The sequence below is a fragment of the Mustela lutreola genome, chromosome 2 (genome assembly GCF_030435805.1).
Source record: "Mustela lutreola isolate mMusLut2 chromosome 2, mMusLut2.pri, whole genome shotgun sequence".
NCBI classification, from domain to species: domain Eukaryota; kingdom Metazoa; phylum Chordata; class Mammalia; order Carnivora; family Mustelidae; genus Mustela; species Mustela lutreola.
In genome coordinates, this window is record NC_081291.1 from 58,243,983 (window position 1) to 58,271,286 (window position 27,304).

The 27,304-nt window shown below is 55.3% G+C and overlaps 2 protein-coding genes across 3 annotated transcripts; one reads left to right on the plus strand and one right to left on the minus strand.

Annotated features, from left to right (window-relative positions):
- On the minus strand, positions 1 to 15,294 carry LOC131824294 (uncharacterized). The gene is made up of 4 exons (XM_059161902.1): positions 15,062 to 15,294; positions 8,418 to 8,810; positions 7,709 to 7,768; positions 1 to 252 (listed from the first exon to the last, which is right to left on the minus strand). The coding sequence occupies exons 2-4, from the start codon at positions 8,759 to 8,761 to the stop codon at positions 9 to 11; spliced, it is 648 nt and encodes a 215-aa protein (XP_059017885.1). The 5' UTR covers positions 8,762 to 8,810; positions 15,062 to 15,294; the 3' UTR covers positions 1 to 8.
- GATA2 (GATA binding protein 2) lies at positions 11,934 to 26,029 on the plus strand. Of its 2 annotated transcripts, XM_059161900.1 has the most exons (7): positions 16,904 to 16,926; positions 17,211 to 17,420; positions 18,072 to 18,348; positions 18,795 to 19,436; positions 21,190 to 21,335; positions 23,206 to 23,331; positions 24,080 to 26,029. In XM_059161900.1, exons 3-7 carry the CDS (start codon positions 18,120 to 18,122, stop codon positions 24,377 to 24,379), a joined length of 1,443 nt encoding a protein of 480 aa, XP_059017883.1. In that variant the 5' UTR covers positions 16,904 to 16,926; positions 17,211 to 17,420; positions 18,072 to 18,119; the 3' UTR covers positions 24,380 to 26,029. The 2 variants fall into 2 exon arrangements, with proteins under 2 accessions (XP_059017884.1, XP_059017883.1); XM_059161901.1 differs by lacking the exons at positions 16,904 to 16,926; positions 17,211 to 17,420 and adding an exon at positions 11,934 to 12,241.
- The last annotated feature ends 1,275 nt before the right edge of the window (positions 26,030 to 27,304 follow it).

Sequence of the window (27,304 nt, forward strand, 5' to 3'; positions counted from 1 at the left end):
TTAGTGGCTTAAAACAAGTCTTTATTACTGTAACCCACAAAACCATGGGTCAGGAATTTGGACAGGAAGCAGCAGGCAGGGCTCCTGTCTGCCCACTGATCTCTGGAGCTTGAGCTGGGATGGTTCAACACCAGGTGACTCATTCTCTGCCTGCTTGTCACTCCAACTCGCTGGCTCTGGCTTCCTGGTGGCCTGGTGACCTCAGGATAGCTGGACTTTCTACATGGCGTGTCAGGACTCCCATGGAGAGGGCTTCAAGAGAGAGGGGGTAGAAGCTAGTAATCAAAGCCCTGCACCTGGAAACCTGGTGTCCCTTCCACCATTTTCTCTTGCCAAGTAGTCACAGAGACCACCCAGACTCAAGGGAAGGGGATGTCTCTGTCAGTAATGGAGAATTTGTGGTCATCTTTCCTCTATCACGGCTCGGATTACTAGGACTCTTTAGTTGTGAGAGATGAAAACACCTACCTCAGACTGGCTAAAGGAAGAAAATGAGAAGGGTTACATGGTTGGGTCATGTAACTGAAAGGCCAGGGATGTATCTGGCTTCAGGTGCAGTGGCTTAGGCATCTGAGGGAGGCTTGGCCCTAAAACCAGGACCTAGGGAGAGCCTCTCTGCCCAGATGCGGCACAGAGCTTACAAGGTCTCTAGGGCACATCTAGACCCTGGCTGTCACCCACAGCTGGCTTGGTCTTCAACAGAAAGGCCTCTCGGGGAAGGCAACATTTGGGCAGAATGGGAAGAAGCCGTGTAGATATCCGGGCACAGGCACCAACAAGGGCAAATGTCCTGGGGTGGACGTGTGTCAGATACGTTTGAGAAACAGCAAGGAAGCCAGTTGAGCTGGAGTTGAGCAAGCAAAGGGAAGGAGTTGAGAGAGACAAAGAGGCAAGAGATGGCGTGGGTTTCTCTGAGTGAGACAGGAGCCCTGAGAGGGTGTGGGCAGAGCAGGGACAGGGTCTGAGTTACATTTTCACAGGATCCCTCTAGCTGTTGTGTTCTGAATGGACAGGGGGAAATCTGAGGGACTTCCACTGAGGAAGTTAGCCCAGTAATCGAGGTGAAATGATGGCGGGGAGGTAGCTGTGTTGATGGGGGAGTGGCCAGATTTGGAAATGACACCCTGAAAGTGGGTGTGGGAGACCCTGGCTTGTACCTCACTATTTTCTAGGGATTGTTGCTCTGGCCACTTCCCTTCACTCCTTCCCCACCTTACCCCTCCAATCAGTCCTTCCTGCCCACAAGGTGGCAGAGTGATTTCCAATATGCCAATTTAACCCATCCTACCAAGGTAATTCAGATCTTTTTTTTTTTCATCTTGGTAATAACCTATTAAAAAACTATATAACGAGCCCATTGAACCTGTGATTTTGGCAGTAATACAAATTTACCTTTTAGAAACAATTTGGTTTCAGGAATTGATTTAAAGACTGGGGCGCCTGGGTTGGCTCAGTTGGTTCAGCGGCTACCTTCAGTTTGGGTTGTGATTCCGGCGTCCTGGGATCGAGCCCCATATTGGGCTCCCTGCTCACTGGGGAGCCTACTCCTCCCTCTGCCCCCCACCCCGTGCTTTTTCTCTCTTTTTCAAATAAATAAATATAATCTTTAAAAAAATAAAGTAAAATTATTAATGAAATAGCACGGGGGTAAAGAGATGTGGCACACAATTCTGAAGAAGGTAATGGATGTAACCAGACTTTGGGGAGGGTTCCTATACACTGGGGCCTTCCCCTTCCACCCCGGCCATCTTGAGCTGCTGCTCTTTCCAGAAGGCGCTGAGCCCTTACACCCTCTGCTCCCCCAGCTAGATATCAAGTGTCACCTCCAGGAATTTCTTTGCAAGTCATTTGTTTTTCACATTAAAATTTGTAATCCATCTGGAATTTATTTAGATATATGAGGGGTCCAATTTTATTTTCTTTCAGATAGATAGTCACCTGTGCCAGCACCAAATATTTCACAATCTACTCTTCCCCTGACTGACTTGAAATACTACCTTTGTCAAGCATTACATTCTTACTTCTACTGGAGTCTATTTCTGCGTTCTCTCTTCTTTCCCATTGTCTGTTCTTATACCAATACCATGTTGATTTGATTATAGCAGCTTTATAATATGTTCTGATTTTTGTAAGGTAAAAACCCCATGTTATTCTTTTTCCAATTTTCCTTGGTTATTCTTGGGCATTTATTTTGCCATGCAAACTTTGAGGTCCATTTTACCCAGTTTTTTTAATTAAAAATCACCCGAATCTTATTTTAATTTGAATTACATTAAATCGATACAGAAACTGTGGAGGAATGGGCATTTTGTGGCATTAAGTTTTCCCACCCAGGAACACGGCCTGGCTTGCTCCCTCCCAGATCTTATTTTTAAATCTTGCAGAAGATTTAATTCCATTTATGTTTCTGTACTGTTACTTCATATGCTTCATTTCCATAAACAATACACAGTACTATTTCGTGTTTAAAATTCTGCCAGTTCTTTCTTTGACTAAAACGTTATGTGCTTTGCGCCAATCTGTACAATGTGACTGACTGCTGCATGGCATTCCATTCAAAGAACTTTCCACTGTTTGTTTGTTTGTTTATCCAGTGTCCTCAAGATGGGCCATTAGCTTGCATCCGGAGTTTCCTTTAAATTTTTTTCTTTCCAGGGGCGCCTAGGTGGCTCAGTGGGTTAAGTCTCTGCCTTCAGCTCTGGTCATGATCTCAGGGTTCTGGGATCGAGCCCTGCATTGGGCTTTCTGCTCGGTGGGAGGCTGCTTCCCCTTCTCTTTGCCTGCCTCTCTGCCTACTTGGGATCTCTCTCACTCCGTCATATAAATAAATAAAATCTTGAAATTTTTTTTTCTTTTTTTCTTTTTTAAAATTTTAATTACCATTCTTATTATTTTTACAAATAGTGCCCCACGAATATTCTTGCCCCACATTTCTTTTGTTCATGTGTGAGAGCTCTCATGCCTAGAAGAGGACTTGCCCGGTCGTGTGGCATTTCTATATTCAACTTTCTAGTTGAAGGGGCAACCAAATTACCTGCAGAATATTTTTTTTTAAAAAATATTTTATTTATTTATTTGACAGAGATCACAAGTAGGCAGAGAGGCAGGCGAGGGGTGGGGGGAAGCAGGCTCCCTGCTGAGCAGAGAGCCTGATGCGGGGCTCCATCCCAGGACCCTGAGACCATGCATGACATGAGCCGAAGGCAGAGGCTTTAACCCATTGAGACACCCAGGCGCCCCCACTTTTTTTTTTTTTTTAAGATTTTATTTCTTTACTTGACAGAGGGAGAGACAGTGAGAGAGGGAACACAAACAGGGGGAGTGGGAAAGGGAGAATCTGCCTTTCCGTTGAGCAGGGAGCCAGATGCAGGGCTCCATCACAGGACCCTAGGTCATGACCTGAGTCAAAGGCAGACGCTTAACCGACTGAGCCCCCCAGGCGCCCACCTGCAGAATACTTATACCAGTTTATATTTTGGCCTAAAGGAAAGGAGAATCCTTTTCTTCTCTCCATTCTGGTCAGCTATGTGAAGTTTCTGTCCTGACTTTTCTTGGCAAAGTTCTGTTCTTCTCCCTCTTTATCTTTTTAATAATTTTTTTTATTTTGGTTTTTAATCTGTAGTTTTTTTTGTAGGGGATATATATGGCTATACATGTGAGTATGTGAAACTGTATATATCTATCTCTATCTTAATCTTTGTATCTTTATTCATCTGTGGAGTTTCAACAGTAACTGAAGTTTACACAGTGAAAAGTCTTCTCGGATCCCTGGCCCCAGCCACCCATACCTCCGTCCTTTTGTGTGTGCCAAAAATTGTTAATGATTTCTTGTGTTTGCCATCCAGAGAAAGCCTATAAATATGTACACAAATATACTCTCTCCTATCCCCGTTTTTTTTTTTTTTTAAGATTTTGTTTCTTTATTTGACAGAGAGAGACACAGTGAGAGAGGGAACACAAGCGGGGGGAGTGGGAGAGGGAAAAGCGGGCTTCCCGCTGAGCAGGGAGCAGGGAGCAGGGGCTCCATCCCAGGACGCTGGGATCATGACCTGAGCAGAAGGCTGTTGCTTAACGACTGAGCCACCTGGGCGCCCCTCTCATCCCCGTTTTTAATAAATGGTAGCACACCATACTTACTCCTATACAATTTCATTTTTCCATTAAAATTATTTGTCAAATTATTCCATTAAAATTATTCGGGGATCATTCAATATCCTGACATAAACAGTCCCTTCCTTCCTTCCTTCCTTCCTTCTGCCCTTCCGTCCTCCTCTGCCCCCCCTTCCTTACTTCTTCCTTCCTCTATCTCTTTCTTCTTTTTCTTTCATGATAGTGGCATAACATTCTACTTTTTGGTCATACGACAATACTTTAACCATCTCTTCTACATGAGCATCTTTCGTTTCCAATCATTTGCCACCAAGTACAAGGCTACAGTATATTTCCTTACAAATTTCACAAGCGTGAGGGCATATCTATACCCCATAAATAGAATTATTGGTTCAAAGCATAAATGTGTTTGTAAATATGATATTGTCACATTCCCTGTCCCACCCCAAGAGTGCATTTGCTGGCACTCCCACCAACAGATCTCCCCAGTCCCGTAGGAACACAGTATGTAATCAAATGTTTTGGTATGGCTAATACTGATAGATATAAAATGGTATCTCAAAGTGTTTCAGGGTTTATTTTCAAACAGCATTATGTGGTATAATTTACCCACCATGAGGTTTATTCATTTTAAATATACATCTCATAAATTTTAGTAAATTTAGGGAGTTCCAACCATTACCACAATTTAATTTTAGGACTTCTCTCTTCCCAAATCTTTCAACATATTTTAAATGCTCATTTCTCTGAGTAAGACTGAGCATGTTTTCATCAGTCTAAGAACCAATTATAGTTCCTTTTCTGCTCACACCCTTTGCCTATTTTTTTCCCTTTTATTTTTGTTCTATTGACTTGTAGGCACTCTTTATATATTATGCTCTCAGACTAGGATAAGGGCCTCTCCCTAAGCACCCTGTGTTTCCAATTCTCACAGGCTGGAATTAACAGAATCTCTCTCTTTCTCTCTTTTTAAAAAAGATTTTATTTTTTTAAATAAAATCACAAGTAGGCAGAGAGGCAGGCAGAGAGAGAGGAAAGGAAGCAGGCTCCCCACTGAGCAGAGACCCCAATGCCGGACTCCATTCCCAGACCCTGGGATCATGACCTGAGCCAAAGGCAGAGACTTAACCCACTGAGCCACCCAGGCACCCCTTAACAGAATCTCTTAATGTGTCTACCCCTCCACCATCCTGTGAGTTGTCTGCACACAGTGACCATATCCTGTTTCGTCCCATGCCCTCCCCTATCAGCACATGACCTGACCCAACGTAGGTCTCTGCAAATACGCTTGGATTCAATATCTGAAAATACATGTTCTTTGCCCCTCAGAGTTCTGTCACAATTTGTGATGATGTATTAATCTGTGTGGTTATGTCTGACTCTTCCTTGTTTCTCTTTTATCTGTACTATATGTATATCCAGAGTCTAAACAGTGTGGCCGAACACATTATTTTAAAGTGTTGATTGGATTTATTAATTAATTCATTACTAAATGGTTTACAGTACCTAGAGGGAGAAAGATATTGAAATTCCACCAAAGGATACAGAGAAGGAAGACCAAAACCAACACAGCTACAGCAAACGGTATTTCTATGAGGGACACATGCCTGACCCGTGGGCCTGAAGTGGGTGGGTGACGACTCCAGTGCACAGAAGGCTGGTGACACAGAACTCCAGCATTACATGATCAGGCCAATCTTCCAAATTTTCAAGAAGCTGAAAATGAAGTTCTTTATGTGAAATCTCCCACTTTTGAAATGTTGGCGACAATTGGTCACTGCATGGGCCCCTGAGACTTGGATTGCCAATTTTCAAAGCCTGGATCACAAACCTCCTTTTAAATACATGCTTATGAGAAATTCTCATAACTCTGGAGGGGAAGTTTGCAGAAGCAGACTTGAGGCTCAGAGTGGGAAAGTGACTTGCCTAAGACCACCCAGCCAGAAGGTGTGTGAGTATATGTTGGCGGGGGGTCCTGACCCAAGAGCCTGTGTTAACCCACAGCTCCTCTCCTGGGAGGGAATTGGGGCACTTCTGAGGGAACAGGGAGCTAATTCTCCAAGTCCTTGGGCAAAGCCTCTCACAGGGTTTGTCTCCACCCCCCTGAGCAGGGTGAGGCTTGGCCTGGAGATGGGCCTGGAAGTTCAGTGGGGGCTGTGGCCTTCTCTAGTTCTAGTTACTTCACAGTTCCCATCCCATGCATAGCAATCAATCATCACCTCCTCCTGACAATTTGGGTATAACTATCTTGTATTATGAGTGAAGTCTCACCCAGTGGCCCGGGCCTTCCCAGAGAGGCCAGGCTCCCTGAGAACACAGGGTGATAAGTGTTCTCTGCCCCCACAACCAAGGCAGGCATGCCTTGCCGAGGGGCCTCCATGGTGCTTTTTCCCTTAAGTCCCAGGCCCCTCGGGACTTGCCAGAAGGGAGGTTGGTGGAGCCAGGCATCCTGGGGCCAGAGTGAGCAAAAGACAGGGGCAGGGTAGGGGGGAATGGTCTAACAATAAGGAAAAATGATCATGATAGCAGGGCACAGTCTCTCCCATTTGCTCTGGCCTTCTCTTGTCCCCATTCACTCATTCCCAAAGTTGTGCCTGATACCAATCAGTTGGGAGAGGAGTTTCCAGCCCTGGACTATTGCTGGGGAACAAGACTGACTCCCTTTCCCCCAGGAAACCTAGCATTCCAGTGGGGCGGGAAAGCTGGCAACTTGTGCAAACAGAAAGGAGACTAGTTTACTTGGGCTAAGTACTTACTCTAAAGGAAAAGTCTGAAGGCTCAGTTTCGCTCTCTGAGGGGTGACATTTGAACAGAGACAGTATACACTCTGGGTAGTGGGAACAGCAGACACAAAGGCCCAGGAGTGGGAATGTTCTGGCTTGTTCAAAGAACAGAAAGAATGCCACTGTGACTGGATCAAGAAAGGGGGAAAATAGGTCTGAGTGATCAGCAAAGGCTATTACCCAGATTCCAGAAGAGTTTGGCTTTTATCCTAAATTCAGTGGATACATTCTAAGAAATGATTTCTTGTTGTCAACTTACTGGTGTGACCTTTGACAGTTTGCTAGGTCTATAACTTCCTGCCAGCCATTATCCTTTAAGGAAGCACTTATGGAGACCTACTGTGTGTCAGCCCAGCCCTGGGGACACAGCAGTGACAAAACAAAGCCCCTGCTTCTGGAGATTCCACCTCAGGGAGGAAAGGACCCCTGCGCCAGCTCTTCTGTCTGGTAACTCCGGTTCAGGCTGCCGGCTCCTGGGGACCCCACTCAGGACACCAGCGGTCGCCAGGTGGCGCTCTGCGCCTGCGCAAGGGCCGCGACTCGGGGGTCGCGGGGCCGCACCGGACCCCTCAGGCGGGGGAGGGGCAGCCAGGCGGAGAGGCGGGGCCCGCGCCGCAGGTTGTGTGACTTTGGGTTTGACCTGCCTGGAGATGAGCTAATCCCGCCGTATAATAGACCCGGGGGAGATAGGGAAAATGGCTGCGGCGCTATCTGCGTCGCCATGGGGACCATCGCGCGCGCGCGCCCCCGCGCGCACGCGGGCGGGGCTCGAGCCTGGAAAAATACAGCCTTTGTCGGCGGCGCGTGTCACTCACGGCGCGGGGACCTCGGGCGGCGGGGCTCCAGTCTCTTTCCTCGGGTCCGGAGCGGGGAGGCTGTGGGGCCCCGGTAGGGCGTGCTTGCTGAGGCGGGATGGGACCCCCGGATGTTCCCAAACTCCTCTGAAGACCCCTCTCCCTTACACAGCCGCACACACCGTTTAGCACATCCCATTCCTTACACTGGCGTCTATCACACCCGCACACACCTTTCGCTCCCCGCTGGCTGGCTCTTCCCCAGGCTGGGGAGGGGTCCCAGCTCCCCAGCTCGTGTGTACGGAGCTGGCACAACCCAACCACTGCCCTTCCCTCTCGACCCTTCTGCAGCACACCCCGGCACACCCAGGCAGACAGATACACAACAATGCAACCGCCTTCACGCAGATTTGTGCACACCGGGGTGAACACGAACACCTTGCGCATTCACTCACTCCTAGCAGTCACAGGTGTGCTTACAGGCCGGTATGAACCCACAGCACTGAGTACTGTTGGACACCTGCAGGCACACAACACTCAGAAGAGTAACACACCCATGTCCAAATATACACATACACACGCACCCTGTGTGCATTCCTAAACAGCCTCACCCAGGGCAGATACGTACACAATACGCTCGTTCACCACACCTGTAGACACAGATTTGCACACCCACTCCTTCACACACGTGTCTACCCACCCCGAGTAATATGCATGCCTACACACTCACGTGCAACATCCCTTCCTCTGTGCTCCCTCAAACAGACTCAGCGGGGCCAGCTCCAGTGACAGACGCCCACCACGCATGTGCATGTGGGCTTGCACATCTGCACTTTCCTGTAGCACACTTCTTTGACATCCCCGCATGCACACTAATACCCTTTCTTGTTCAGTGCCCATCCACTGGCAAAGGCGAATATCCATCCAAACACGCCGGGCACACCCAGGGACGCACAGGCGGGTACCCCCCGGCAGGCAGGCAGGCGGCGCGGGCACAGGACGCCCGGCGTGCCCCCCGCGGACGGCTATCTGCCTGCCCATCAGCGCGCGGATCTGCGGTGGTAAATGATGCATTCGATGGCGGGCGCATTTGTTGTGTGCGCTCTGAAAGGGCTCCGATAATCTGGAAGGCAGAGATAAGGAACACCATTTATTCCGCGGCACTTTGGAAACAATTCCCAGCCCTGTACAACCCCATTCTCGGGCAGCCTCCGGGAGCCGGGCAGATAACGATTGGCTATTCATTATCTTCGCCGGGAACAAAGATTAGCGGGCCGAGATGAAAAATTACCCCGGACAGCGGCGCAGCCCCGCGCGGACCCCCCTGCCCGCCGCCGCAGCCCGCGGCTCGGTGCCCCGCCCGGCCCGCGGGCTCTGCGCTGGCGCCCTCTGGGCCCGCAGCCTGGCGATCGGCCTCCCACGCTCGCGTGGGCCGCGGTGCTCTGTATTACCTCGGTCCCTCCATCGATCTGTCCATCCCGCCCAGCCTGCCTGCCGCGTCCCCACTTTTCCCTGACACTTTTGGGGTCCTTTCTGCTCTCCCTCTTCTCCCACTGCTCTCAAGGCCTGTCCGGGTTCCCTTCTGTCTTCCCATCTCTCTATTTTTGTTTTGTTTTGCTCTCACTCTCCTCTCTCTATCTCTCCCTTGTCTCTCTGTCCGTGTCTCTCCCTCCCTCTCTGGTTAACACTTTGGCTGCTTTTGTTCCCTCCTCTCTGACTCTTTCTGCCACTTTTTAGTTGTTTGTTTTTGTCTGTTCCTGCATGTCCCCAACCCACCCCTCCATTCCCTACTGGTGTCTCTGTCCCTCTATGCCAGTTTCTTTTTAAGATTTAAAATTTGGATTTCCCTGTTTCGTCCGTCCCCCATTCCCTGTCTCTCTGGGTCTTGCCATCCCTGGGCCTCCATGTTCTCAATCTACCCTCACCCTAGAGGGCCCCCCACATCAAGGGGCCTCACATCCCCTAGCTTCTTAAGGCTGTGTTCCTGACTGCACACCAGAGGCTGGGAGGCTCCAGCCTCCTCTGGTCAGCCCAGCCCAGCCCAGCGGAGAGATGGCAGGTGGGGTGGGAGTGTAAAACCTGGAACCCGCCTTTGAAGAAACGAGACAGAACTAGAAAAGGCCCAGGAAACACTCCGGCCCTGCTGGGTTCATGGGGATTTGCTCTTGTGCCCCAGTGAAGCTGGGGGCCCTGGGAGCGGGTGGTCCCAGCGAGACCACCTCATTAGAACGGTTATTCAGCACGGTGCTGGCGTCCGCAGATAAGCCTTATCAGCTCATCTCCCCCTCCCACAGACAGACAGAAAGTGCCCTCACAAATGGCACCCTGGAGCTCCACTGGCCGCCTGCCCTGCCATTTAGGGACGGTGGGTGATCTGGGAAGACACACTTACCGTGTGTCACCCAGGGATACACTCCTCCCCAGACAACAGACACAGGGTAATTAATGCTGGGTAGAGTAACACACATAGTTCAAAGATACATTTGTGCACACAGATGCCCACACCCTAGGTAAACAGACACAAATACCCACCCCAACACATACCAGTTCACACACAGTGCTATACACTGATCCGCAGACACACTTGGCTATGTTCTACACTGTCCACCCTCCCATAATCAGTTCAAAGATATAATGATACACACCAGAGCCAATGCTGGTAAAAAAAGACAGACAGGCAGACACACAAACATGCACAAACACCCCAATTCATAGACACAGGATACCCAGGCGCACAGCTACCCACCCACATAGGGACATACACCATTTTATAAACAAGCACTTGGATGTGATTGCTTCCCATCAAATGATTCAGGGACACAATGATCACAGAGATACATAGCCTCAGGGACACACACCCAGTTCCATGGAGACACTCTCCCATGTGCACTTCGGAGGTCAGGCTCTGAAACAGCCACACATAATATACAAACTCTCAGGGACCCACACAACACAGAGTCTCAATATACAAACTCTCAGGGACCCACAAGAAGAAATGGACATTTTAATATACTCAGTTTTGCCGACTTCCCACGTGCTCACAAATGCACACAGACACACGAGGGCACCCAGGATAGATATTCTCCTGTGTGCACACAGCAAATAACACATGCAACACAGTCACTATCAGCTTCAAAGAAAGACTCACAGATAGAAGATGTCCACAGAGTAGGGGGTGGGAGGGCTGGACACTCCTCTCTGCAACACACACTAGTCCCCCCCCCCCACACACACACACAGTTCCAAAGCAAAGCACTTTCTCTTGGGGCCCAAGATCCCCAGACCACTTTCAGTCCCCCAGGGCAGCTGGAATGGAACCACACGCCCCCCCCCCCACACACACACAACCACTGTGGAGTTGAATTTTGAGGTGGGGATTTCAGAAGTACAATACCAAGGCTCTCCTAGCTCACAAACCCAAAAGATTCTTGCCTGGAAGATTCCCACACCCAGTTCCTCTGCCTAGCCTTCCAAAGACAAGCCCTCTACTCCCTAGCTCCCTCCTGCCAGAGGGTTCCTTGGGGATGGGCCGGGGAGACACCTCACACCCCACTTCTGCAAAGCTCTGGTCTGCTGTGGGGAGAATTCAAGTGGAGGGATAGGTGGGATAGGGAGAGGCCATGTGTCTACATTTAGCCGAATCAGCCTGGAAGTGAGGGAGGTGTGTGTGTATGTGTGTGTGTGTGTGTGAGAGAGAGAGAGAGAGAGACACGCGCAAGCGCGCGCGCAAATGCGCGCGCACGCAGCGCGTGCCAGATTCGCAAGCTACATTTGGGTGTGTGCACGTGTGCATGCCGGTGTGACCCACATCTCCCGGCTGAGGATGTCCACACAGCCACAGCTGTATGCACTAACGCGTGTGCACAGATGTATGTGTGCGTGAGCACTACTGGAAGAAGGTTGGAGAAGAGGAGCAGGCGGCTGTGTACGTGTGTGAGCGCTTGTGGCCACGGTTTTGTGAGGGTCCCCGGGGAGAGTCTCCAAAAAGAGACGTCCCGGACTTTCTGAACATACACCCTTGAGAGCAGGGGTGCTCATTTGTGCGCCCCTGCGAGGGCGGGAGTAGTCTGGAGTATGGGCGAGTAGGGTGTTGCGCATTGAGTGCCCACCGGCCCTCGGCCTGCCGCCCGGCGGCTAGACCAAGGAAACGGAGGTGGGGGGGGCAGAGCTCTGGGCACCCTCCTGCCCCCCCTGCGGCGCTCCCGCCCCCTCAAAGTGCTGTCGAAATAAAAAGCAGCGGCCGCTGAGGCCGGGGGGAGGGGAGGGGGAGCGAGAGGGAGGTAACAAGGCCAGCGCCGCCCGGGCTCGCTGCTCAAGCCTCTATCTCCTGGCTGCCTTCGCCCCCACCCCAGCCGGCCCCCGTCGGCCACCGGGCGAACAAAAGCGGCCCGCCGCGCACTATGTAGCCTTTCGGCGCGCCGCCCGGGCCCTGCTGGCGAACGCCGCCAGCCCGCGCGGGTGTCCTGTGGACCCACCTAGCCGCGCACCTCGCTGAGCGCCCCTCTCCGCTCCGGCCCCGTCCACCCGGGGGCGCCGCCCGCCGCACCTTGCTGGGTAAGTTCCCCCACCTTCGCCTGACCAAGGCCCTTCCAGCCCCCAGGTCTGGCCCACCCGGCCCCCTAAACGCGATCTGCCTATCCCAGTGGCCCCTAACATGTGGCCTTCGGGGTTTGCCCTGATCCTACCAGCGGCTCGAACCCCAGGGCACAAGGGCCTAATCCTGAGGGAGTATTTGCAGAGTTGAGGACAGCAGGCCCGAGTCGGGCCTCCGCTTTCCCATTTCTCGGATTCAGCCACACATAGGCCGAGAGCCCGGGTTATTCCCTGCGCCTCGAAAAGCGCCCCACCTCCCGGCCCCCGGAGCTGAGGTCTTTGTCTCGGCCGCCCCCACCTCCGGGCCACGGCGGCGGAGGCGCCCAAGTCGGGCAGCAGAGCCGAGGCTGCACCTGCCGACTGGTCCCGTGCGCCGGCTTTGCGCGGCTTAACCCGGCTCGCTCCTGCGTGCGCCCCCGCACGCCGCGCCCCGCGGCCCTTTATCCTGTGTGGCTGGGGTGCGGGTGGGGGAGAGCGCCGGGTCTGGAAGTCTCCCCCCAGCCCCAAGCCGGAGTAGGAATCCGTTTAGTGGGATTTCAATAAGAATAGGGCCGCCGCGGGCTCCGGGATCTGCCGCCGGGAGGCGTAGACAGCGGTCTGCGTCTGTCTGGACGCCGGGCGTTTAGAATTCTTCAGCAGCGGCCAGGCTTGAACTCCCGGTTGCCCCAACCACGAGGGGAAAGATCCGGCGTTCGGGGCCCCCGAGAGTGGCGGCCGCTCCTTTCCCGGAAAACACGGAAGGAAATTCGTTGTTTTGGAAAAAGCTACGTCTCCCGGGGATCAGGAACATCTGGCGGTGAGCTCCGGGTCTACACAAGCACCTAGGGATGGGATTCGTTTATGAGTAGGCAGGATTCGAGCACCAGGTAGGGCAGTGCGTCTGGAGAGCGTTTCCCAGCCGGGTTGACAAATTGCAAACAAATTGCGTCTAACGAAACGGATTTGCCAGTTGTCATGCTGCTGGGCCGCTGGGCCGCGAGGCACCCTCAGTAAACCGTGGCTGTTCGTGAAGCAGGGAAAAACGCCGCCCACTGCTGCAGGTCTCAGCAGGGCCCGTGGGGGAGGCTGTCCGGCTTGGAGGTAGGTGGTTAGAACCTGATAAGGAGATAGAGGATCTCCCAGGCGCCTCCACCCACGGCGCCAAGACTTCTTGGAAGTTGGGCCTTGGGTTTTGCGATTCAAAAAGGCCCAAAAGACGTAAGGGATGGGAGAGCCATCATGGAGGCCAGAGGAGTGGGAGCCTTCACATCTGGGGGCCTAGAAGTGAACCCCAACGAGCGAAGGGGCTGTTGGAGCCCTGTTCCCTCCATTGCAGAACCCCTCTTGGAGGGATGGCGGCCGGCCTAGCAGATCTGAGGCCTTGACCAATGGGGACTTCTAAACCCCTCTGGCTGAAGCGGCCCCCATTTCCTCCTCAGTACCCCTCAAGGCACAATGCCAGCGCGGGGCTGGGAGGTCGCTGTATTGACAATTCAATATCCCTATAGAAGGCAGGCCCCCTAAGCAAACTGGTTTCTTTGAATCTCCCCTCCACTGCCGGCCAATTAGATGCCCATAGGAAAAGGTGGGAAGAATTAGGTTACAAAGAGAGGGCCAACTTATGGTCCCAGAGGGGCTACCTTGGATGGCGGAAGTTTAAACAAAGGGCGCAGAGGGGAGGGCGATGTAGGACGTAGAAGACCTGGCAGCTGAGGGCCCCGGCCCAGGCGGGTGAGGCCCTATAGAACCGGGCCTCCGATCCCTGCGCTGCCCGCTCCCTGGAGAAAGCTTCCCAAGCCGCACCAACGACCCATTCTTTTTCGGGGCCACTTGAAAAAGGCAGTTAGAAAATTCAGTTTTTCTGCTACTCTTCCCCAGTCCCTCTCGAGGTCTTGTTCTTATGTAAGGAAAGTGACAGCTTCTCAGTGCCATCAAAAGGCAGCACCCGCTATACGCAACAACCCTTGGAAGCCAACAACAACAACAACAAAAAAAAACACATGAAAAAGGAAAGGCGTCCCTCTGAGGGCATTCCGGAGACCCCGAATCCCAAGGCTGTAAACTGAAATAAATCTGTTCTTCTTAGGCACAAGGATGCCCTCCGCAATCCCAGGCGATTTGGGGGCGCTCCCGGATCCTTCCCCGTCGTTTGTTTGGGTTCAAATGATAAGATGGTATCCGATGCCTACTGGGCAAGATGCCTGGCTAGTGTCCCTTGGTCTGTCTGGCATACATGTACACTCATGACTGGAGTGGGGGGTGTTTTACTGGCCAACTGGGCCTTCTCCTGCCTGGCGTCCCTGTTTTCTCTCCCAGGCGGGTTCGTTCCTGCGGGAGAACGCAGCAGTCCCGTGTCCAACGCAGGAGCTCCAGTCATAGTGGAGGCCTCCGCCAAGCCGGCTGCTTGCCCGCCTTTTGGAGGAAGGCAAGCCCGAGGGCCTCAGGAGACGTGGGGGAGCTTCCTTCTCCCCGACCCCCCTTTTTTCTCTAGGCCGGGATTGCGGGAAGGGAGACTGGTGCGGATCTCCCGAGGCCCCTGCTCAAGCATTGCTTAGCCGCCCGGCTAAACTTCTCTGCGCGGCGATTTTCTGAGCCGCCGAGCGGGGTAATTAAATCCCCGCCCGCGCTCGGTTCTGCTCCAGGCCAGCGGGCGGCTCGGAGCTGCAGTCACCTCCACTCCTGCGGTGGCCCAGACGCTGCCCCAGAGGGGTATTTTAGCCAAGTTCGGAAAGATGAAACTGCAGACCCACCCAGAATGGGGGTCATTTGAACTACGCCTTTGGGGGAAATAAAGCGAATTACCTGTTTTCCGGAGGGCCCGCAGCGGCCACGTCCCTGCGAGCCAAGGCGCGAATCCCAGCCTCTCGGAAAGCTTCCGCTCGGCTCCGGCGTTCACGGCCCCGGGCCGACAAACGGCTGGTTGCCTCCTGCTCTGGGTCCCGCGGTTCAGGTTGACGGGACAGCCTTGTCGGACACCCGGGGTTGTCCCTCGGGCTGCGGTGTTTTTGATAAGCTCCCGCTAGGCTCCAGGGACGCAAAACAGGCTAGAGGTTCTGACGATCGCATTTACGCGTTGATGAAGAATCGTTAAGCTAAAGGCAGGGAGGGGAGACAGACGAACAGAGAGGCAGCGAGTCCGGGCCAGACCGCGCGCGTTTCGGGGAACGCGAACTGGAAGGCACTGAAGCCAATCACCTGCCCGGCCCGACCGCGGAGGCCCGGCGCCCGCGGCGTCGCGCTCCCACTCCCCGGCCACAGCGCGCTTTACCCGGCTGGCGCCGGCCTCCTCTCCTGCTCCTATCCTGCCGAGCGGAGTTCCGAGAAGCCCGGGCGGGCCCCGCGCGCCTCGGAGTGGAGCGGAGCGGGAGGCGCAGCGGGTCGCCGTAGCTGGAGGGTCCCTAAGCGCCCGGGATGCGCTGGTTCCCAGCTAGATGGGGCTCCGCGCTTCCAGCGCCGCGTCTTTACCTGAGCCAGGGCCTCGGACAGATGAACGGACAATCGGACGCAGAGGCAGGAGGAGGCCTCTGGCCGGTGCCCGCACCACCCCCCCCCCCCCGGCGCTGCCCAGAGCTGGCCTGTGAGAGGGTGACTGGGGCGCGCCCGCGGAGCTGGGCCTGGCCGGGAGCCCCCCGAGCCGAGGGGACCGAGGGCTTTCCTCCCTCCTCGGATTATTAAAAAGTTCATTTCCTGGCGAATCGGGTGACGTCAGGGGCCCGGCGTCGCGGTGGCGGGGCCGCCCGGCCGGAGAAGCCGCCTCCAGTTACCCAATTACCGACTGTCAATCCCGCCGCCCCTCCCCCCACCCTCCCGGGGGTGGCCCAGACCCCCGCCCTCTCCCCGGTCCCGGACCCACCTGGGATCCCTTTGGGCTCCTAACTCCGAGAGCTGTAGACTCAGCTAAGGGAGAGGGGCTGGAGGAGGGCGATTCCTCCCCCTTACCCTCGCACCTGTCTCACCCTCCAAAAGTTCTTTGTTTCCGACACTCACCCACCCACCCCCGCCTCCCTCGTCGGCCGTAGGCACCCTTCGAGCCTCGGTCTCCTCGGTCTGTATAATGGGAGAGAGCAAGGAGATTTGTGCACGGGGCCCACTCCCCCCACAGAGCTGGATCTCTGCACTGGAGGTGTGTGGCGAGCAGTTCCAGGTGACTTAGGGGACGCTGTTCTCAGTCTCCCGCCTCCCTCTCCCCAGGGGCCGCCTCAGGGACCCCCGGGAGGGAAAAATGCCTCCTCCTGCCCAGAGGCGTCTCCTTCGAGCCAGCGCCGGCGCCAGTCCGGGTCTCCGTGGCCTCGCCCCAGGCAGTTCGGCCCGCTGGTCTGCGAAGGCCACGCCCGGGAAGGGGACGCCCCCTCCCCCTCTCTGGAGCCGCCAGCCAGGCCACCTCCACCCAGTCAAGCGCAGTCCTAAGCGGCCTGTTGTCCGAGGCCCAGGTGCCCACTCGAGTCTCCTAGTTCTTGCCCCTCACTGCTCTTGCTGTCCCACAGCTGTGCTCCCAACCCTGGCCAGTCAGAGCCCGAGTAGGGGGAGGGAATGGTCTGGGTAGGTAGTTGAGACTTCAGCTGGGAGGTGGTATCAGAGAGTGGAAGGGCTGGGGTCCCGGGGAGAGGACACCCAGGCACCCGAAGGGTGCACGACCCGTGCTCCCGGGGAGGAGTCCCCCGTTGGAGGTTAGTTACTGGGAGGAGGGCCCTGAGGTTCCTTAAGAAGGGGAGAAGCAGTTGGCCAGTGGGGTGAGGGTCCTGGCGGGGGGCGTTGGCAGCAGGGGCCGCCAGGAGGGCGCTGGGAGGGGGCCCGCCGGCGGAGGGGGGCAAGCCCGCGGGTCAGTCGGGGAGTCCGGCGGACCAGAGTTGCGGGCTCAGCCAATGGGGGGCGGAGGCTGGGCGGCGCGCGGCCCTGATTGGCTGGCGCGGGCTTCTTAGGCGTGCACGGCCCCCGCTTCATGTCTGTGCAGGAGTCGCGAGCTGGCGCCAGGGCGGCCGGAGGATGCCGAGGGGCCGGAGCCGGGCGGGCCTGAGGCCGAGGCGCGCGCTGTCCCCCGCTCCTACCCCGTGAGCCCAGCCGCCCGAAGCGCGGTTCCTGAGCCCGCCATTCCCGGGGCTCCCGCCGGTGCTGATCCCCTGTCCCTGAGGCCGCGGTCCCTCCTCCCCGCGGCGCTGCGTGTGTAAGTTTGGGGTGCGAAAACTAGCCGCGGGCCTGGGGTGCGTCAAGCTCTGAGAGGTCTCTTTCCGGGGCTCAAGGTCGGGGCCAGGCTGAGGGTGACGGCTTTGGTGTGGCTTGGTGAGAGGTCCTGATTGTGCCTCCGGGGAGTGCACGCAGGGGGCTGGCTCCCAGCCGCTGGGGCTTCGTGTGCGTGTTTGCGGGGGGTGGGGGGGGGTCGTCAAGTCGGTATGTGTATCTGGCGCCAAGTGTAGATATGTGCGTGTCTCTGGGCTCATGTGCCCCAGTGGGTGCCCAGGAGCCTGTCTCCAACTTTTAGTCTGTGTTTATGTGATTGTGTACCGGGAAGGGGGGGGGGGGTTCGGTGTGAGTGTCTGACTTAAAGTGAGACTCCGTATGTTTGTTGGGGTAACTGCTGTCGGGGTTTGTCCCCGTGCGCGACCCGGCTTTGGGACCGGGGGTCACCATGTGAATGTGTGAGGCGGAACCCTCTCGTCCGCCTTCCTTTCGTTTTGAGCTTTTAGCTTTCCTCCCACCCGGGACTCTCCCTCCGCTGAGCTCGCCGGAGGCGTAGCGGCGTGCGGGACTCCGCGTGGCGGGACTTTGGGGGTGTCAGGCCGTGGCGGCGCCCCTCACGCCCCCTTCCGTCTCTCAGGGACGCCGCCACCGCCTCGGCCCAGATCCCGAACCTCCACTGCGGGTTATGGAGGTGGCGCCGGAGCAGCCGCGCTGGATGGCGCACCCCGCGGTGCTGAATGCGCAGCACCCCGACTCGCATCACCCGGGCCTGGCGCACAACTACATGGAGCCCGCGCAGCTGCTGCCTCCCGATGAGGTGGACGTCTTCTTCAACCACCTAGACTCTCAAGGCAACCCCTATTACGCCAACCCAGCCCACGCGCGGGCACGCGTCTCCTACAGCCCGGCGCACGGTGAGCCCCCAGCCAGTGGGTCATTGCGAGCCCAGGCGCGGCGCGACGCGCGCCCGGCGCGGCGCGGGAAGGGAAGAAGGCCCGGCTGCCTGCTTCCCGGATGTGAGATCCGCAGGAATCGGAGCAACTGAAAAATTGGGGCGGGGAAAGGTGGGGGGCGGCAGCCTCTTGGGGAGGGTTTGGGCACCCTAGGGTTTCTGCCCAATACCAGCTGGCTTGTGGGGGGGGGTCCCTCCAGGCCCCAATCCGGTGGGGTTCCTTCTGTGCCACTTGTCCTTCAGCTCTGGATTGAACATTCTTGATTATTACCAGTTAGGGTTTTATGTTTCTGGTTTTCTTTGGGAAGAAGGTTACTGCTGGTTGTCTTGGGAGTTGTGGTCCTGAACATCAGAGCCCTGGTGCAGCTCAGCCTCGGCCCACCCTGACCCCTCTCCCTTCTCCTGCAGCCCGACTGACAGGAGGCCAGATGTGCCGCCCACACTTGTTGCACAGCCCTGGGTTGCCCTGGCTCGACGGGGGTAAAGCTGCCCTCTCCGCCGCTGCGGCCCACCACCACAATCCCTGGACCGTGAGCCCCTTCTCCAAGACACCGCTGCACCCCTCAGCAGCCGGAGGCCCTGGAGGCCCCCTCTCTGTGTACCCAGGGGCAGGGGGTGGGAGTGCGGGAGGCAGCGGGAGCTCTGTGGCCTCCCTCACTCCCACGGCAGCCCACTCGGGCTCCCACCTCTTTGGATTCCCACCCACTCCGCCCAAGGAAGTGTCTCCCGACCCCAGCACCACCGGGGCTGCCTCTCCAGCCTCCTCTTCGGCAGGGGGTAGTGCAGCCCGGGGGGAGGACAAGGATGGCGTCAAGTACCAGGTGTCACTGACTGATAGTATGAAGATGGAAAGCGGCAGTCCCCTGCGCCCAGGCCTGGCTGCTATGGGCACCCAGCCTGCCACACACCACCCCATCCCCACCTACCCGTCCTACGTACCGGCCGCTGCCCACGACTATAGCAGCGGACTCTTCCACCCTGGAGGCTTCCTGGGTGGCCCTGCCTCCAGCTTCACCCCTAAGCAGCGCAGCAAGGCACGCTCCTGCTCAGGTAAAGGCCAGCGCCAGGGACCTTGTGGAAGTGGGGATGGTTTGTGCTTTTGTGTGTATGTTTGCGGGGAGGAGGGCTATGATATGGGAGATGGGGCAATGTCAGTCTTCCAGATCTAGGGGTGGGTCATGTTCCCCTCCAATAGCCTCCAACAGATGTTTGAGACTCCAGAATGGGAGAGAGGGAGCCCTCAAACTTTTGCCCTTTTCTTTACTATTCTGAGGGGTCCCCAAAGTTCATTTCTCTTCCCCGCCTCTCACCCTCCCTTTCAAGGTTGGCTACTACCAGACAGAATACAGGATGGGAATTCCCCCTTCCCTTCCCTGGATCTTAAGTGAAAATTTGAACAGCCTCTTGACTTAGTTTATGAGAGAATGCAGTACGCAAGCGACAACAGGGAGGCTGTGCGTACGTGTGTTTGTGAGTGTGTGCGCAGGCTGTGGGAGCACTGTAGATGCTCCAGACCCTCAAGGAATCTGGTTTTCCAACTCAATCAGTCCAATCTTGGGATTTTGACGTTTCCCAATCTCCCTGGGAGATTTCCCCCAAAGCAACATTCCCAGGACTTGTTCCTGCTCCCTGCCCCCTGGCGTGTCCTTCATTGTCCCTCCCTGAAGGCTGGAGTGAGGGGGACGAAGTGTAGGTGCCTCTGCGGAGACAGGCTGTAGCCTAGCTGGTTTATCCAAGAATCTGGCTATAGAGCAGAAACCAGGGCTGATGCGGGGCTCCGGCTGTCAGTGCCTCCTTCCCGATCCCTGTAAGCCGAGAAAGAGGAAGATTTTTTTTTTTTTTAATCTTTACTCCTGAGTCTAGGAACCTTTCCTTGCCCATATATATAGACAATTTAGCTGAAACTAAATGGGGAGACATTTTCCCAGGGGCCGCGTGATGCCAAGCTGTCCAGCTCCCTGGCCTGATTGCTGCTGCCACCTCGGGCACCCACCTCATCCCCACCTTGGGGTCCCTGTTCCGCTCAGGCCAGCTACCTTGCCTTTAACTAGCCCCTTCTCCCAAGTTTGCTTTACCCATTCGATTTGAATTCCAGATGGTCTTTTAGCAACAACAACAAACAAAAAACCAAAAAACCCACTATCAACAGAAGACCAAGGTCGCTTCGTCTACTTGGCTTAAAAACGAAAGGGCTTACGGCTTCTTTTATTTTAAAGAACACCACCTTCGATCTGAGTCCGGGACTGAATTCTAGGGCCCTAGCGGAAGAGGGGGAAGTTGGGGAGAAAGAAGGAATTCCCCTGCTTGGAGAATAGAAGGAGGGTAGGAGCTGAGGGCTGAGAATCTGGAGGTGGCAGACACAGCTGGGGGAACAGGGGAAGATAGAAAAAAGAAGGCAGAACCAGAAAATGAGCCAGAGCCCTCCCAGGCCTGGCCAGGTCGAGTGGGGCCACTCCTGCCACCGCCCTGCCCTCGGCAAAGTTTGCTGTAAATACCCTTTCATTGTCGCGCCGAGAATCCCTGGGGCCTTGGCCCCACTCCTCCCTCCTGCCCTGCTTCCCTTCCTTCGAGAGAGGGTTTTGAAGATGGAGCTTTGGCCGTAAAGCTACTCTCTGAACTCCTCTCCTGCGGGGGGGAAAACCTCCTCCGGATCCCTCTTCCTGGCCAGGGCTGGAACTAAAAGTCGCCCCCCAAGGCAGCCCGGGCTGAGGCCGACCGCTGCCTGGTCGGCGCCTGCCCGCTGGCTCTCTCCCGTGACCTTGTCCATCAGGCAGGCCCGCTGTCTCTCCTTGTCCCCCTTCAGAAGGCCGGGAGTGTGTCAACTGTGGGGCCACGGCCACCCCTCTCTGGCGGCGAGACGGCACCGGGCACTACCTGTGTAACGCCTGCGGGCTTTACCACAAGATGAACGGGCAGAACCGGCCACTCATCAAGCCCAAGCGAAGACTGGTAAGCACGGGGCAGCAGGTGGCTGGGGAGGGGGCGCCAACCTGGGCCTGGCCAGCGGCTTATTTAAAAAATAATAGTAACACCACCAAACCCTTCCCAGGCAGCTGCTTTGCCTCTTGAAATCCTTTTGTCATTAAAATCACTTGGGGTGGCCCTTCTTTTAGGCCAGATTCCACCCCCCTCCCGCGCCGGGCCAGATTTCTCCCTCCGCAACCAACCAGGTATCCTCACCCCACCGAGCTCAGGAACCCCCAACGTTGAGTGTCCAAGGGCCCAACTCCCGTCCTCTGGCCTCTGTTTAACTCTTTTTTTTTTTTTTTTTTTTTAAATAGGGCCATGAAGTAATTTTCCTTGTAGCCCAGCACACAATCTCCTCACGCTTATTTAAATAAAACACACACTCACACCAACCACCAAAAAAACCTGCCCTTTATTATTTTTCCATGGAGTCACCTATACTGTGTATTTTCATTTGAGTGATTTAAAAAAAATGCCCTTTCGGATCTCCTGCCGGAGTTTCCTATCCGGACATCTGCAGCCTGAAGATAAGGAAACTCCGCGTATCTGTTTCCGGACCCCGCGAGTTTTAGAGCCTCTCCTCGGCTCAGTCCTGCCTCTCGCTGGGCTGTTTTGAAATTTCTAATACCCTCCGCTCTGCAAATAATGCGTAAAATGCTAAGAATAATAAATATATTTTTTTCAGGGCGAAGTGATTTACGAGGCTTAAATCGCTTGCCGCTTTGGGGGCCCCCCTTCTCCGCCCTCCCCACCCCCCAGCGAGGGCGGGGTGAGGGCCCGGGTGGGGGTAGGGGTGGAGGATACGGTGTTGGCCCCTGAGTCAGAATTCCAGCTCCAGGCCGCTTACTCACCCTCATCCTCCCCTCCCCCGAGGCAGCAATCCGGCTGGGTCGGAGGGCTGGTCCCTCCGACCCAGCGACCCAGCGAGGGAGCTCCGGCCGAGGGCCATCCCAGCTTCTCCCGGTCTCCTTCTCCCACCCCCGTCCTGCTGCCTGCGGTTCTTTGGGAAATATTGCAGGGGGCAGGGGGTGTACGCTGGTGGGCCCACAAGAGGAGATCTGCTTTCTCAGTGAAGACTCTCTTACTTTCCCTTGTTAGGAGCATTCAGCTCCCTTCTTTAGAAACCAGACACTCATTTCCAGACCACCTCTGGCCTGCATTCCCTGAGGGGCTGCGGGGCAGTCAGCAGCGTGTGGTTTGGGGTGCAGGATGCCAGAGACCGGCCTTGTACTGATGGAAATGTTCTGGCCCTGCCCTGTCCACTGTGGTCGTGACCGTTGATTCCTTGAAATGTCACTAATGCCCGAGAAGGAACTGAAGCTCTAATTTTATTAAATTGTAGTTGGGTTGAATTCGAACATTCCCACGTGGCTAGAGGCTATGGTACTGGACGGCGCAGCTCTAGACTTCCCTAAACGTTTGATGTCCCTGCCTGGCCTCTTCGGGGGAGGGGGGCGCGTCACGCGCAGGTTGGTGGATTTTGAAAGGACTCACGTGGGACTGCAGAGTCAGACCAGGAGCTCTGGGGGACTGAGCCAGCCTCCTTAGGGCCTCAGTTTCCCCATTCGATGGTGGCCAGGCGGGGGCTAATGTGTCCTTTGAGCTCTTGCAACTCCGTTGATTCCGAGATCAGGCTTCTGAGAGTTCTTTATTCTAAGTTCTGTGCTGGTTTAGGTCTCAAATTCTAAAATTCCACAGCTTCTGAGATGCCTGGATTCCCCTGTGAGCTTTCCCGCTCCCGGGCTCAGTTGGCAGGGATGGGGTGGGAGGGTGGGGGAGGGTAAGGGTCGGGGAGGGAGGTCGAGATGGGGCGTGGGAGCCCAGCCTGCTGACGCCGCCTCTCCCCTCCCAGTCGGCCGCCAGGAGAGCCGGCACCTGTTGTGCAAATTGTCAGACGACAACCACCACCTTATGGCGCCGAAACGCCAACGGGGACCCTGTCTGCAACGCCTGTGGCCTCTACTACAAGCTGCACAATGTGAGTCCACCCCTCCCCGGCCTGACCCGCCCCTCCCCGGGGACCGCTGCTCTTTGTGCTCCCTGGTGCGCTGGGGTGGGGGGAGGCGGGGGGGGGGGGGGCAGCCACAATCTCCGGCGTGGCTTGGCTTGGGAGGCGGCTGCCGCTCCCCAGTGCCAGAAGGCCTTCCCATAAGAGGGGACCAGCCAGCTGGAAGTGTGTCCCCCACGGCGGTGGCAGCGGTGGGGGGGGGGGGGGAGGTTCCTGCAGGTCCGGGGAAGGGGTGTCTCTTTAAAACAAAATGTAGGGGCACCTGGGTGGCTCAGTGGGTTAAAGCCTCTGCCTTCAGCTCAGGTCATGATCCCAGGGTCCTGGGATCAAGCCCTGAGTCTGGCTCTCTGCTTGGGGGGAGGGTCTGCTTCCTCCTCTCTCTCTGCCTGCCTCTCTGCCTGCTTGTGATCTCTGTCAAATAAAATCTTAAAAAAAAAAAAAGTAGGCATGGAGCTTGGTCATATTGATGGCGGGGGTGGGGGGGGCAGTGCTGGCACTTAGTGGGCTCAGGGCCCCTGCCCTGTCCTGCGGGTCTTACACAGGGAAAAGCACCCTTCTTGACAGGGTAGCATACTTGCAGGAAGACAGAGATGAGCAGGGGTGGGGGGTTTGCAAGTGGGGTCCCCGGCCCAGACCTGTCTTTGCCCCATGTGGAAGCTGGGGGTTGGTTTCTTGTTCAGGGAACTGGACTTCCTGAAGGTTTTGTGGTTCCTTCCAGGTGAACAGGCCACTGACCATGAAGAAGGAAGGGATCCAGACGAGGAATCGGAAGATGTCCACCAAGTCCAAGAAGAACAAGAAAGGTGCGGAGTGCTTCGAGGAGCTGTCCAAGTGCATGCAGGAGAAGGCCTCCCCCTTCAGCGCCGCTGCCCTGGCCGGACACATGGCACCTGTGGGCCATCTCCCGCCCTTCAGCCACTCGGGACACATCTTGCCCACCCCTACGCCCATCCACCCCTCCTCCAGCCTCTCCTTTGGCCACCCCCACCCATCCAGCATGGTGACCGCCATGGGCTAGGGACAGCCCCCCGGCAACAGACAGACAGATGCCAAGAGGGTGGCCGGCAGTGCAAGGCTGGCGACCCTAGGCAGGCTTAGTGGCCTGCCCTTCCCTGAAGACTGATGTCACTCCTGCCAGCCTGGCCGGAGCCCCAAGCTGCCTCTCCTGTGGGCGCTCCCCTTGGCCATCAAGGATCACTGTGAAGGTCCTCACCCAGGCTGGGAGGCAGCCTTGGCCCGGCTTACTGCCCAGGTGGGGTTTCCATCCTGGACAATTGTTTGGAGAACAGAACAGACAACTTTATAAAGAGAAGATGATGTGGGTACAGGGGACACGCGAAGCAAACCGTTTTTAGAAGAAGGGAGTAAGCAAAAATAATTTATTGTGCTCTCATTTCTAACAAGGACCAGGGAGACGTGGAGGTCTAAGCTGCCCCCCCAAGTTCTCTTCTGGGTCTTCTTTTGCACCAAGTGCTGCTTGGCCCATCTGCTTGCTGGGGCTCTGGGGGCAGGTGTGCGGGGTGGCGGGGTGCCCATGGCCCATACCTTCTCCTCTGGCTTCTTTTCCTGAAATAGCTGAAGCCCAGGTTGGGCTGAGCCAGTGTGGCCGGGCCAGCAGCCTGGGGAGGCTGAGCGGTGCATGCCCTGGCGGCCAGGCTCTAGAAGGCAGAGACAATCAGGGGCGGTCCTGCGCTGATTCCCAGGCCAGGGCTGGGTCACAGGAAGGAAACAACATTTTCTTGAGAGGGGAAATGTCTCCCAGATCGCTCCCCTGGCTCTGAGGCCGAAGCTGGTGTGACCCGTGTCCCCTTAACGAGTCTGAGCCCCAGCCAGGTGAACCCCTGTACATACATCCTTTTTCTGCAACACCCCTCAATCCCCCTCCCCTCCCACTCTGAGACAAAAGAAAAAATATATATATATCAAAGACTGCATAAGCTTAACTCGCTGAGGAGTTAGTTGTTTTATTTTTAAACTCATTTTGGGTCCAGTCGATTGTATGTTGCCACGGAAGTCCTTGCAATGGAAAGGAATAAAACCTACAAACCAAGGCTGTAGCTTCACAATTATTTTTGGAAAAGTACTTGGATCCCACAGCCCTAGGACGGGGAGCTGGGGGGCCTGGGGAGGGGCCTTGGCTGCTCTTGGCTTTCAGGGTTTGGTCTGGCAGGTGGCAAAGGCAGGAGTTGGGGGTGGGTCCAGAGAGAGGCCATGACCCTGCTGGGGTCCCTGGAGATGCCTGGGTTCTGCTCCGCTTTGCTGTGGCTGGCTGGATCTTTCCCAAGGTACAGCTGTACATAACTGTGTCCGAGCTTAGATTCTGTATGCGGAGGTGGTGGGGTGTGGCGGCTGGCAAAGGCCCGGCCCGGGGAAGAGGATCATGCCGAGGTAGTCGACCAAGTGCAATAGGAGCCCCGGCGATTGCCGCGGGGGGGAGGGGGGCACCACAGCCAGAAGTAACTTATTTTGTACTAGTATCCGCATAAGAAAAAGAATCCGCAGTATTTTCTGTTTTTATGTTTTATTTGGCTTGTTTCATTTTGGGTTAGTGAACTAAGTTATTGTTAATTATGTACAACATTTATATATTGTCTGTAAAAAATTGTATGCTATCCTCCTATTCCTTTAAAGTGAATACTGTTAAGAATAATAAAATACTTTTTGTGAATGCCTCTGGCCGGTGTTGTGGGCTGCTAGGCTGCTGAATCCTGGGTGTGGCGATAGGCAGTCAGTCCTAGCCGTCCCTTCGGGTCCAGTGATTTGGAGAGAAGGGCTCCTGGAATAAGGGATGGGGCCCTGTCTGCTTGGGGTTGGAGACCCTGACCCCCCTCCCCTGCATTGCTCTCATCTGGACTTCTTCATTGTCACCCCCCTGGGGGTCCTGGTGTCTGGGTGGATACTGGGGAAGCACGGGGAGGGAGGCTTGTGCTTTCTCCAGCCTTCGGGCTACACACTGATCCTTTTCCTGGGGCTCTCATAGAACCTGACAAGGATTGACCCCATCCCCACCCCCATCTACTTCCTCCCAGGTGCTGATCAGCTCTTGTTTCTGAGCTATCTGGTCATCAATATTCCTGCTCATTGACAAATATGGTCACCAATGTTTTTGATCACCAATGTCATCGATTGCCATCATCATTCAACAAAGGTGGTCATTGGACATAGCTACCATGACTGCTGTTCTTGGTCAGTGACATGTCTGATTGCTGGAGCTTGTGACCATAGACATCTGATTACTAACAACTGATCACCCACACTCAATCCCCAATATTTTATCCATGCCTCTGATCAGGGACGTGTCTGGTCCCTGACAGCCACAAAATGTGATCGCCGGTATCTTCAGTGGTTGTCCTGGCTTACTGGTAATATACCTGGCCATGAGTATCTCCTACCACCGATATTCCTGATCAGCATCTCTATTCATAAATTTTTAATATTCAGTGTGTCTGGTGCCAACATCTCTGATGACCACTGCATTTCCTCATTCACCATGTTTGTGATCGCTGGAGCATCTTATCACTCACGTTCCTGATTTCCAATGTGCTGGTCCCCAATTCCCCCAATCATTAATGTCCTAGTTCATCGAGAAACATGACCATCAATGTCACCCATCAATGTTTTTCCAATCATTGATAGATCTGATCACTCATATTTCTCCCCAGTATCTCCAGTCACACTATTGTCATCACCAATGTTTCCTTAGCAATGACTTTGATCACTTGTCTCCATTCACCAACATCTCTAACCAACAATATGCCTAATGACCAATGTCCCTAATCATGGGATCTTCTTCCCATCAAATTTTCTGTCGATGTGGTCACCAGTGATTCTGGTGATTGACATCCCTGGCTCCCCAGTGCTCATCACTCAGCTTGCTAGGGTCCAGCATAAGGATTGTGGAGTCTCATCTTCCAAGTCCCTGATGACCAATGTCCCTTGTATC